Consider the following 13,372-nt stretch of genomic DNA (forward strand, 5'->3'; position numbering starts at 1 on the left):
ACACACGTTTACGAAACACTACAGTGTTCATATCCAGTCCTCAGCGGATGCGAGCCTGGGTAGACTGGTTCTGCAGGCGGCAGTACCCCAAGTCTAGGGAACTGTCAACACAATATTCGTCCACTGCTTCCCATCCAGGGACTGCTTTGGGACGTCCCACGGTTCTGTGTCCCCCAATTAGGCGACAGAGTAAAGGAGATTTTTGTGTACTCACCGTAAAATCTCTTTCTCTTAGCCTTTAATTGGGGGACACAGCTCCCACCCTGTTGCCCTTACGGGCCGTTGTTTACTGTTGAGTTCTCATATTGTTCTTTGAGCTCGTACATAGTAGCCTTCTTACAGGCATGGTTATGTTATTTGGTTACGTTCCTCCTTATGCTTTGGCACAAAACTGGAGAAGGCTGACGCCGTCCAGGTGTGTATACTGCAGAGGAGGAGCCAAAGTTAATCTTTTTCAGATTATACATAGTGTCGCCTCCTAGTGGACAGCAGCATAACACCCACGGTTCTGTGTCCCCCAATTAAAGGCTAAGAGAAAGAGATTTTACGGTGAGTACACAAAAATCTCCTTTTTTGGCTGTGCTAGCATACATTGGTGCTTGAAAGTTTGTGAATCCTTAAGAGTATGTGCCCACGATCCGGAGTTAGGCAGCATCAAACCTGTGTCAACCAGCTGTGAGAGCATAGTGGGTGGAGTTTCAAGAGGAACAGACATGCGGCGCGTCTTTCCTGCTGGGGAACACCGGCATTAAGACCATTGTCTTGGCGTATAAGGATTAGAACAGCCCCTCATGAAATATTGCAAACCCTCTCCTGAAATACTAAATGGAGGCCCGATGTCATAATGGAGGCAGGCTTTGCAGCATTGGGAATTCCCCCCCCCCCACCATGTGCTCACCCACCTATTCAGTTTCTTTTCCCATGTGCTGACTTCTCCTGTCTGTGCTCTCTTCTTTGACCTGTCTATCCCATGTGCTCTCCCCCTTGTCTGCTGTCTCTCTCCTTCCTGTGATGTGTTCTCCGCTCATGTGCTATCCCATTTGTGCTGTCTCCCCCCTGTGCTCTCTCACCCCTGTGCGTTTTCTCTCCCCCATCTGCTGTCTTCTCCTCTCGTGTGAACTCTTCTTTGACCTGTGGACCCCATGTGATTTTCCCCCTTGTCTGCTCTCTCTCTCCACCACTGTGCTGTCTTCTTCCCTCATGTGTTCTCTCGTTTGAGCACAGACCGACACTCTGACCGCCCTGTGCAAATCCGCAGCTATAATGAGGAAGTACAGGGCAGTCATCACGGTGTCACAGCGCATCTGTGCTCTGGTGCAATAAATGTCGTCGTCTGTCACACCAGTCAGAGAGAGTCCTGGTGATGCCGACGTTGCTAGGCTCCAGCCTATGATTGGCGCAACCATCAAGTCGCGTACCGGATTGTAGCGAAGCACAGGAAATAAAGCGGAAACTGGTATATAAGTGCTAGAGAGAGAGCGAATCCTCGCTGGAGTGTAGCGCTGAGCTAATGTGTTGTAGACAGCATTGTAGTCACCTATGTAATGCTCGGGGATTATGTGCACTGACGTGTTGTGTGGGCACAAGCAAGGGTATGTGCACCCTTTAACATTACTTGACAAATGGTAAGGTTTTTAACATTCGAGTAAGAACTGTCCCAACTGTGATTGACGTGACGAGGCGAGATGGCTTTCGCATTTTTTTTTTTTTAATTAAACATGTTTACTAAGTACAGTATATTATTTTTCAAGCAGGGCATTTAATCATTGTTTCTGCCTGCTTTTATTTTTTGGCATCCACGTGTGTGTGTGTATATGTGTGTGTGTATATATATACAGTCATATGTAAAAGTTTGGGCACCCCTATTAATGTTAACCTTTTTTCTTTATAACAATTTTGGTTTTTGCAACAGGTATTTCAGTTTCATATATCTAATAACTGATGGACTCAGTTATATTTCTGGATTCAAATGAGGTTTATTGTACTAACAGAAAATGTGCAATCTGCATTTAAACAAAATTTGACTGGTGCAAAAGTATGGGAACCCCTATCATTTTCTTGATTTGAACACTCCTAACTACTTTTTACTGACTTCCTGAAGCACTAAATTGGTTTTGTAACCTCATTGAGCTTTGAACTTCATAGCCAGGTGTATCAAATCATGAGAAAAGGTATTTTAGGTGGCCACTTGCAAGTAGTTCTCCTATTTGATTCTCCTATGAAGAGTGGCATCATGGGCTCCACAAAACAACTCTCAAATGATCTGAAAACAAAGATTATTCAACATAGCTTTTCAGGGGAAGGATACAAAAAGTTGTCTCAGAGATTTAACCAGTCAGTTTCCACTGTGAGGAACATAGTAAGGAAATTGAAGAACACAGGTACAGTTCTTGTTAAGCCCAGAAGTGTCAGGCCAAGAAAAATATCAGAAAGGCAGAGAAGAAGAATGGTGAGAACAGTCAAGGACAATCCACAGACCACCTCCAAAGACCTGCAGCATCATCTTGCTGCAGATGGTGTCACTGTGCATCGGTCAACAATACAGCGCATGCATAACGCCTTTTTGTATGACCAAACAACTCAATCTTTGTTTCATCAGTTCACAGGACCTTCTTCCAAAATGTAACTGGCTTGTCCAAATGTGCTTTTGCATACCTCAGGCGACTCTGTTTGTGGCGTGCTTGCACAAACGGCTTCTTTCGCATCACTCTCCCATACAGCTTCTCCTTGTGCAAAGTGCGCTGTATTGTTGACCGATGCACAGTGACACCATCTGCAGCCAGATGATGCTGCAGGTCTTTGGAGGTGGTCTGTGGATTGTCCTTGACTGTTCTCACCATTCTTCTTCTCTGCCTTTCTGATATTTTTCTTGGCCTGTCACTTCTGGGCTTAACAAGAACTGTACCTGTGTTCTTCCATTTCCTTACTATGTTCCTCACAGTGGAAACTGACTGGTTAAATCTCTGAGACAACTTTTTGTATCCGTCCCCTGAAAAGCTATGTTGAATAATCTTTGTTTTCAGATCATTTGAGAGTTGTTTTGAGGAGCCCATGATGCCACTCTTCATAGGAGAATCAAATAGGAGAACTACTTGCAAGTGGCCACTTTAAATACCTTTTCTCATGATTTGATACACCTGGCTATGAAGTTCAAAGCTCAATGAGGTTACAAAACCAATTTAGTGCTTCAGGAAGTCAGTAAAAAGTAGTTAGGAGTGTTCAAATCAAGAAAATGATAAGGGTGCCCATACTTTTGCACCGGTCAAATTTTGTTTAAATGCAGATTGCACATTTTCTGTTAGTACAATAAACCTCATTTGAATCCAGAAATATAACTGAGTCCATCAGTTATTAGATATATGAAACTGAAATACCTGTTGCAAAAACCAAAATTGTTATAAAGAAAAAAGGTTAACATTAATAGGGGTGCCCAAACTTTTACATATGACTGTGTGTGTATATATATATATATATATATATATATATATATATATATATATATTTACTGTGACGGGAAATATGCACTAATATATTGCAGGGTGCACGTCTCCGGAAGTAGAAGCGGAGTGTACAATGTATTGGACAGTAAGCTGGTATAATTGCAATTTATCAGTCTCACACTTGTGTCTGATTTGCTCAGGCAATTTGTAATCCTTGTACAGCGAGATCAGTCTTCAGGTCTCGCATAGGAGTTTTCTGCCTGTTCTGGGCACAGCAGACATCTCTGGACGGGCAGTGGGGGTGGGGGTGTGGGGGTGGGGGGGGAGACAGTACAGCTGAAGTTGACAGTGTTATAAAAGGAGAATAGCTGATAGAATGATTTGTAATATGGCACAGCTTAACTCAGTTTAACTGCACCATCCCCCATACTGACTCATGTAGGAGGTGATATTGGGGCTCTATTATTACATCTCACACACTGAGGAATCGTCTCTAAACAATGGGGGAGTAACTTCCTTTTAAGTGGTGCTTCCTGCTTATGTTTGGTCCACATCATTCATTCAGAGAGAAGTACACGCTCCCATTGAAAACTATCTAACATTCACTTGGACTTGATGATGAATTAACTCATTATTAGGCGTTTAATACTTTGCTAATATCTGTCACTGAAACAAAATGGGTTTTTTTCATAGGGTACATCCCGTGTCCAGTTGAACATCAAACATTTGTGGTCTGCTTTAAGTTTGTGAAGTAGTATGACTGTTTTGTGCATAGATTTTACCAAATATTGCAGCAATGTTCTACTTTAGCACAGTGCAGATTATACAAATAATGCTTGGTCTGGCAGCCTTAGTGGGGGCGGTAGTCTGGAATGTGACAGCACTGGAAATCTTTTGTGAAAGCAGTGACGTGTATTTCCTGGTGCATGCTTATAGTTGTGATTTTCCATGCTATTGTTTTCGAACAGTAAACAATAAAACATTCAAAGTTTAGCAGTGGCTCGCTTAAAATTGTGCAGATTATATTCCATTGTAAAATGTCATCTGAAACTTCAAATAATGCAATTTACATGATATGTCTTTGCAGGTTGGCAACAGAGGAACTGTGAAGGACTTTCCAGGCTTCAGTGCAGGCAGAGATGCTGATGCAGTTAGGAAAGCAATTAAAGGCCTTGGTGAGTATACTTATGGCTTGTGTGTTGATAGGCAATGAGGCATATTTATCAATATTGGCTGATTCTTAGTGTTTTTTGCTGGTGACAGGTTCCCTTAAGGCTGTGTTCCCAGGTTGCGTTTTTTAAGCGTTTCCGCTGCGCTTTAGACGCGCGATTCTGCCGCGGAAACGCTTAAGAAAAGCATCCCATGTTATCATAATTGAATCCGCACATGTTGTGCTAATGGTGCATTTTTTTCCACTGTGGAAACGCTTAGCGGAAAAAAACGTAGCATGTTAATTAATTTTGCGGAAACGCGTGCGTTTCCGCATACATACAGTTATATTGCAAAAACGCATAGGAAAACGCATGCTAAAACGCTTACAAAAGCGCGTCATAAAACGCATGTTTTCCCGGGAGGAGGGTGTGCGTTTCTGCTCAGGGATATTCTGCATCAAAAAAGCAACGTGGGCGCATAGCCTTAAGATAGTGTAGTCTTTGTTTGCACTGTCTATTAACCTGCAGATATGGTGTTATTCTGCAGGTTAATAGCGTTATTAACCTGCCTGGCGCCTGCACATAGCTGAACGAAGCAGGGAGAAAATGAACTTTATTCTCCCTGGCAGCTTTTGGTTTCACGGGGGCGCACCAGCACTGGTCATTCGCCACTCGGAGAATACAGAATGGCCGCTGTAACAACGCTCCCTCATCAACTGACAGCTGGCCACGATGTAGAAGAGCTAGTGTCAGTCTGGGTCAGGGGCACAGTTGCAGCTGCTGCTCAGTGTACCTAGCGGTGACTGAACCTGCGCTGGCGTTGCCCCCCATGCCTGAAACTGAAGCTGTCAGGGAGAAGAAAGTTAATTTTCTCCTCGCTGCCTAGCACTGGTTGGTGCGATCAGACAATGACGTTGAATACACAAGAGTGCAGAGACTCGCTCTGACTGCTCTGCACTTCCTCGTTCCAACTTGGGGACGTTGCAGAGCAGTCATTGTGCTAATCTGCTGTGCTGTTCTGGGCCTTGTGGTGCCACAGACTTTTTGAAGCCCTTGCCATCACTACTGGTGTTGCTGCTGCGACTCCTAAAAGAAGACGTTCGGTATACCTGTTTTTTTTTTTTTTCCCCCCCCTAATCCATCCCCCATTCTGCCGCCGAGCGCTGATCAATATTTGATCACTTGTTTTTGGCAGTTTGTCTCTTGTGCGTCCTGAAGCCGCCGAGCGCTGATCAGTGACAAAAATTGCTGATTGGCACACATGCTTGCTCTTTTTTTTTTTTTTTTTTTTTTTTAAATAATCCTTGTCTATTTTATTTTATCCATTTTTTTTTTTTTTTTGCATAACAACACCAGTTAAAGACTGAGACTAACAGAGATAATAACTAAAAAACAGAAATACCCCTAAAATGTAAGTTTTAATTATACAGTTAAAATATCCATACATCTAACAATATATACGATCGAGAACATATCCACATAAGATTAATGAATATAGATGGAGAAGAGACGACTGGTGGGGGAAGTGTATTCACCATCACTTGCCCTACCGTATTGTCTGGATGCCCTACTGTATTGTCTGGATAGATGCTGTACCTTGTGAGCACCTATAGTACATAATGCTGATTAATATTTTATTATATATTTACAATTGGTTGGCATATTTCTGCTTTTACATTGTGTCCCTATTTGCTACACAAATTGCCCTTAGGCTATTGATTTATTGTGCTTTATTGGTACTTTATGTTACGGCTTTGTAATCATTGATTTGGGTTATCCAATATACTGCCATATCTTCTAAGGGTTCACTCTTATACAGACCAGTTTTTATTTTATATTTTTTTTCTGCATATTCCTGCAGGTCATGACCTTTTATTACCTTTGGGTCATTTGACCAGATATATCCTACAATTTTGCACTTTATTTTTTGGTAATGGTTGTGGCTTTTGGATAGTTAGTCCTTTATAGGGTAATTTATGGATAGCTTGTGTTGAGCGGGGGCACAATATCGAATTTAGGGTGCCAACCTCTGAAGCAAGTGAGGGTAAATACACTTCCCCACCCTTATAGATTGGGAACAGACAATCTAGGATCATTAATCTTATGTGGATATGTTCCTGAACCTATATATTGTTTGTATGAGTATTTTAACTATACAATTAAGTAATATTCTAGGAGTATTTTTTTTTTTTTTTTGTTATAATCCCATTTTTACATAACATCCATGCGTGCGTCCGACAGCCGTTGAGTGCTGGCCTGTGACTCACATCATTGATCAGCATCTGGTGTTTTTTGTGTGTGGGGTGAAAAAAATAAATAACTTATATTAGTTGATAGGTCTAGATCAGGGGTGGGGCCCGCCATATCATCTTGTCCGGCCCGCACTCCAGAGCCGCGAACCGGTACTTTGTTGCAGGAGGCAGAGGAGGACTCTTGCTCTGCTTCCTAGCCCCGTCCGCCGGATACCACACACCGATACGTGCACGCACTGACGGGGACTGAGCACACCCCGCCGGACCCCCGCGGCCCCTGCGCACTGATGCCTGCGGCAGTGCAGCTAATGGGTATCTGGAGGAGTCACCGCGCGGGCACTACCCAGTGTGAGCTGCCCTGGACTCTGTCTGCGGCCTGCCTTCTTCATCACCCTGGCCTGCCATCTTCATCACCCCGGTCACCAGTGCGGTGGTGACTGTGTGCTGCTGTGTGTGTGGTGCGGGGAATGGGAGCCATCCAGGAGGCCTGGTCAGAGGGACTTACTTCAGACGCAGCCGGTCACTGTGTACTCACTGGACCACTCCAACACCAGGTCAGCATGTGCTGCCTATTGGGGACAGTTGCCTGCCTATTGGGGACCTCGGAGATTTAGTTTTCGTCGCCTCAGCTGCATGATTTATGGCTGCTGGACAGCCTGAATACATGTGAGGAATGCCTGTTTGTTAAGGAATCCCCACATGTATTCAGGCTGTCCAGCAGCCATAAATCATGCAAATGCGTCGACAGAAACTAAATCTCTGAGCACGCCAAAATACTCAGAGGACACCAGAGCATGCTCGGGAAAAACCCGAGCAACGAGTATACTCGCCTCATCATTATTAATAATTTTATGCGGCCCCCGAACGCTGTTATAAAATTCCAAATGGCCCTCGGCAGAAAAAGGTTCCCCACCCCTGGTCTAGATTAAGGACGGTAAAAATAGTGATAATCTGCATCTACTACAGTACGTGTAAAATGTGTATGTGTGTGTATATATGTAATGTATATGTGTGTATGTATGTATGTGTGTGTGTATATATATATATATATATATATATATATATATATATATATATATATATATATATATATATATATATATATATATATACAGTGCCTACAAGTAGTATTCAACCCCCTGCAGATTTAGCAGGTTTGATAAGATGCAAATAAGTTAGAGCCTTCAAACTTCACACAAGAGCAGGATTTATTAACAGATGCATAAATCTTACAAACCAAAAAGTTATGTTGCTCAGTTAAATTTTAAGAAATTTTAAACATACAAGTGTGGGTCAATTATTATTCAACCCCTAGGTTTAATATTTTGTGGAATAACCCTTGTTTGCAATTACAGCTAATAATCGTCTTTTATAAGACCTGATCAGGCCGGCACAGGTCTCTGGAGTTATCTTGGCCCACTCCTCCATGCAGATCTTCTCCAAGTTATCTAGGTTCTTTGGGTGTCTCATGTGGACTTTAATCTTGAGCTCCTTCCACAAGTTTTCAGTTGGGTTAAGGTCAGGAGACTGACTAGGCCACTCCAACACCTTGATTTTTTCCCTCTTGAACCAGGCCTTGGTTTTCTTGGCTGTGTGCTTTGGGTCGTTGTCTTGTTGGAAGATGAAATGACGACCCATCTTAAGATCCTTGATGGAGGAGCGGAGGTTCTTGGCCAAAATCTCCAGGTAGGCCGTGCTATCCATCTTCCCATGGATGCGGACCAGATGGCCAGGCCCCTTGGCTGAGAAACAGCCCCACAGCATGATGCTGCCACCACCATGCTTGACTGTAGGGATGGTATTCTTGGGATCGCATGCAGTGCCATCCAGTCTCCAAACGTCACGTGTGTGGTTGGCAGCAAAGATCTCGATCTTGGTCTCATCAGACCAGAGAACCTTGAACCAGTCTGTCTCAGAGTCCTCCAAGTGATCATGAGCAAACTGTAGACGAGCCTTGACATGACGCTTTGAAAGTAAAGGTACTTTACGGGCTCGTCTGGAACGGAGACCATTGCGGTGGAGTACGTTACTTATGGTATTGACTGAAACCAATGTCCCCACTGCCATGAGATCTTCCCGGAGCTCCTTCCTTGTTGTCCTTGGGTTAGCCTTGACTCTTCGGACAAGCCTGGCCTCGGCACGGGAGGAAACTTTCAAAGGCTGTCCAGGCCGTGGAAGGCTAACAGTAGTTCCATAAGCCTTCCACTTCCGGATGATGCTCCCAACAGTGGAGACAGGTAGGCCCAACTCCTTGGAAAGGGTTTTGTACCCCTTGCCAGCCTTGTGACCCTCCACGATCTTGTCTCTGATGGCCTTGGAATGCTCCTTTGTCTTTCCCATGTTGACCATGTATGAGTGCTGTTCACAAGTTTGGGGAGGGTCTTAAATAGTCAGAAAAGGCTGGAAAAAGAGATAATTAATCCAAACATGTGAAGCTCATTGTTCTTTGTGCCTGAAATACTTCTTAATACTTTAGGGGAACGAAACAGAATTCTGGTGGTTTGAGGGGTTGAATAGTAAATGACCCTCTGAATAAACTTTTCACAATTTAAAAAAAAATTAAACAAAGAAATAACATTCTTTTTTGCTGCAGTGCATTTCACACTTCCAGGCTGATCTACAGTCCAAGTGTCACTATGCCAAGTTAATTCCGAATGTGTAAGGCCGGTTTCACACTAGCGCTTTTTCAGCGCGCGCACGGCCGGGGGTAGCTCCGCCCCGATCCGGCTCTCTGCCCGGCGTGCCCGCCCCTTGCCTGTAGCGCCGCCTCCTAGCGGACGGCGGCGCCTGCGATCGGCGCACCCTATCTTTAGCATAGGGTGCGCCGATCGTGCGCAGGTCGTGCGCTAGTTGCGCTTTGACCTGCGCTGCGCACTTTTGACGGTGCGCCGTGCGCGCCAAAATCGAACTTTTCGGATTTTGGCGCGCACGGCGCACCGTCATAAGTGCGCAGCGCAGGTCAAAGCGCAACTAGCGCACGACCTGCGCACGATCGGCGCACCCTATGCTAAAGATAGGGTGCGCCGATCGCAGGCGCCGCCGTCCGCTAGGAGGCGGCGCTACAGGCAAGGGGCGGGCACGCCGGGCAGAGAGCCGGATCGGGGGCGGAGCTACCCCCGGCCGTGCGCGCGCTGAAAAAGCGCTAGTGTGAAACCGGCCTAAACCTGCTAAATCTGCAGGGGGTTGAATACTACTTGTAGGCACTGTGTATGTATGTATATATATATATATATATATATATATATATATATATATATATATATATATATATATATATATAGTACTTTTTTTTTTTTTTTTCTTTTCGAAATTAAAAAGTTTACACCCCACACACACACAAATGCTGCATCTGTGAAGAAATGTCCGCAAAAATCGGGCCTTTTTAGGATGCTAATTAAACAGTTGCTCACAAAGCTTGAGGGCAGAGCCAAATGTAGCTACAACATGCTGGTGGTCAATTACAAGGACAAGAGGAATGTATTTTTATTGATCACCATACATGTGATGATAGCACCCCCACCGCTGTAAGAGGTTCCTCCTCCACAGGTCACCAAACCAGACTGTGTCCTGGGGTACATCAAGAAAAAGAAAATTGATCTTTCTGATCAAGTTTTCCAGCCGTCCAGTGCCATGATACAAGCCAAGGTGTGGTACAAGGAGCTGGCTGTGCACATCATACCGATGGCAGTGTATAACTTTCATGCTATCACAATGTACAGGCCAGACTAGCACCTTCCTTCAGTTCCAGGAGTGATTAAAGGCCCTAATATTTAGCAGTAAAGAGCAAGTGGGCCCCAGTACTTATGGAACTGAAAGAGCCCGTGTTGTACCAGGGCAACATTTCCCCGGTGAGGTCCCTCAAACTGCAAAGAAAGTAAAATCGCAAAAAAAGGTGAAGGGGGTTTACAAAAGGACACCATTTACCAATGTGACACCTGCCCTGACTAAACTGGTCTGCGTTTGAAAGACTGTTTTCAGTGTCTACCACTCATCCGTGGACTAATACATTTTTTTCTGACTTGTGCAACGCTCATAAGCCAACCTGATGCACTGTACACAACTCGCGTACTGCAACCTGATGCATTCTACACATCTCGGGTAAGCCAGCCTGATGCACTCTACACAATTCGCGTAAGCCACCACATTATAGAATTCACTTACCAGGAAAACACTAGATCAGTTCCAATGTAGAGTGACTCGTGGAGAATTTCCACTGTTTAGGCTCCTCAGGGCCTCTCCAAATTCGACATGACGCCACAGACCATGCCATCAAAGTCTGCATTCCAAAACATCACTCCTTCCCTTTTGAGCCCTGCCATGCGCTCAAACAGTAGTTTTCCCCCACATAATGAGGTATCTGCGTATTCTTCAAAAATCAAGTGTATCTCAATAAATCTCACCCAATATTTCAAAGCAAATGCATATATTTTGGAGTGGATGGCTTGTGTTCAGAATATTAAGTGGACTCCATAAGTGACCTCACTTTAAAAACTTTTGTTTTTACCAGGGACTGATGAAGATTCCTTAATCAATATCCTTACACAGAGGTCAAGTTCACAAAGACAGCTTATTGCAAAAGAATATTTGGCAGCATGTGGAAAGGTAATTATTTAAAAAAAAAAATGTATCCAAGGATAAAATACTTTCTTGGGACCGACATAAATAATCCTGCTTTTATTCAGGGTGACTAGCTGACCATCTAATGTGTGTTCTAATGTCTCACGACTCTTCCCCAAAAGTCAGAAGTTAGATGAAAAAAGAATAAGGCTGCCGTATTTCAACTTGTCAGAAACATGTACCGTCGACCGTCCAACATACCTTAAATGGGACAGTTTCCATCCAAAACACATAAAGAACTCTATTATCTATAGCCAAGCCATCAGATACAATCGTATATGTTCCAACCCCATGGATAGAGACAAACACCTTGGTCGCCTCAAAAAGACCTTTTTGAATCAGGGTTACCATCCAAGAACAATTGAAAACCAAATTACAAGAGCCACCAGATTGTCAAGGAATCACCTGCTACATTACAAAGCTAAAGAAGAAAATAACCGAGTGCCTCTAGTAGTCACCTACAACCCAAATCTGGAGGTGCTAAGGGGAGCTGCACGGAAATTACAACCTTTACTACAAAAAGATGCCCGATTAAAATCCATTTTTCCAGAACCCCTACTTCTGTGTTTTAGGCAGCCCCCAAATTTAAGAAGCATCATTGTCAGAAGCTCCCTGTCCTCTCCAACAGCTGGAGGAACCTTTCCTTGCAACCAGAAAAAATGTAAAACCTGTCCATTTATAATGACCACGGACAAGATAAAGATCCCCAATTCACATCAGGACTACAAGATCCCAGGTACTTTCACCTGCATTACATCTAATGTGGTGTACTTAATTATTTGTACTAAATGTCCAACTGGGGGTCTGTATGTGGGGGAGACAGGGCAAAAGCTTAGAACAAGGATGAATGCTCATCGTCACACAATAAGAGAAAAAAGAATGGATCTACCTGTGGCAAAACATTTCTGTATCCCTGATCACAGCAGCATGGATATGAAATTACTGGTATTGAAAGGTAACTTTACATCTCAGAGAGAGAGACGAGTTTGGGAGTACAAATTTATGACGAACTTTGACACTCTCAGTGCTGGAATGAATGTGTCGCATGGATTTATGTCTTTTTACATCAATTAAGGAATTTCCTTTTAAAACCTTGCGGGGCAACACAGAACTAGACCCCAATCAGAGGACCATAAAACATCCAGACTCCTTATCTATGAACTGGTCCAATGTTTATATTTATGTTTCTCCCTCTCCCATATTGATAGTTCTGCTTCACGTCACTTGTCTTATCTATTGCATTTTTTCTAGGCTGTATTGTGCATAAATATGTGACTTCAGATTTTGTATTAGTCTAGCCTGATGAAGAGACCTGAGTAGTCTCGAAAGCTTGCAATGTATTACCATCTTTTCAGTTAGCCATTAAAAGGTATCAACTACTGAGGACTCTCAATCCTGAATATTTTTCAGAAACATGTAGTGTCTGATTTCCCTTTTTCTGCTGAGGATAAAAACATGCATGTGTAGAGGTAATTGAGGGGGGGTGGATCAGGAGAAATAACTGTACATCATTTGTACAGCCGCCTTTAAAAAGCTCTCCCATCAAAATTTTTATCCTCCTAATATATTGCAGTCATCCTTTTATATAGCACTGTGTATTTACAATTGTTCATTTTGCCTTTCTACCAAGCTAATTCTTCCTGTTTCTACATAAACCAGAGAAAAGAGAAGTCTCTTGTCACTGCATTTATCATTCACCTCTTCAACTCCTGACTCAGCTCCTCCGCTCTTCTCCCCACCACCATTGACTTTTTTGCAGTGACCTATGAGTGTACGGTGAAAATTTACCTCTTTTTTTTCTACATAGAGATTAGAAGGATTCAGCTTTTAATCACTTGATGTCGTAGACCTAATGGAAAAGAGAAGAATTAAATGGGGAAAAAAGGCAAAAAGAGCAATTTTAAGTACATAG

At 43.4% G+C, this 13,372-nt stretch overlaps 1 protein-coding gene across 2 annotated transcripts in view; it reads left to right on the plus strand.

Moving 5' to 3' along the window:
- ANXA3 (annexin A3) overlaps window positions 1-13,372 on the plus strand; it is a 99,747-nt gene that overhangs the window by 45,664 nt on the left and 40,711 nt on the right. For both annotated transcript variants that reach the window (XM_073542123.1, XM_073542119.1), the window contains exons 3-4: window positions 4,528-4,615; window positions 11,351-11,445. In XM_073542123.1, the coding sequence (XP_073398224.1) occupies window positions 4,528-4,615; window positions 11,351-11,445 (183 nt within the window). The remainder of the gene's footprint in view (window positions 1-4,527; window positions 4,616-11,350; window positions 11,446-13,372) is intronic.

The sequence above is a fragment of the Dendrobates tinctorius genome, unplaced genomic scaffold, assembly GCF_039654945.1.
Source record: "Dendrobates tinctorius isolate UK_male_01 unplaced genomic scaffold, ASM3965494v1 ptg000011l, whole genome shotgun sequence".
Classification (NCBI taxonomy): Eukaryota; Metazoa; Chordata; class Amphibia; order Anura; family Dendrobatidae; genus Dendrobates; species Dendrobates tinctorius.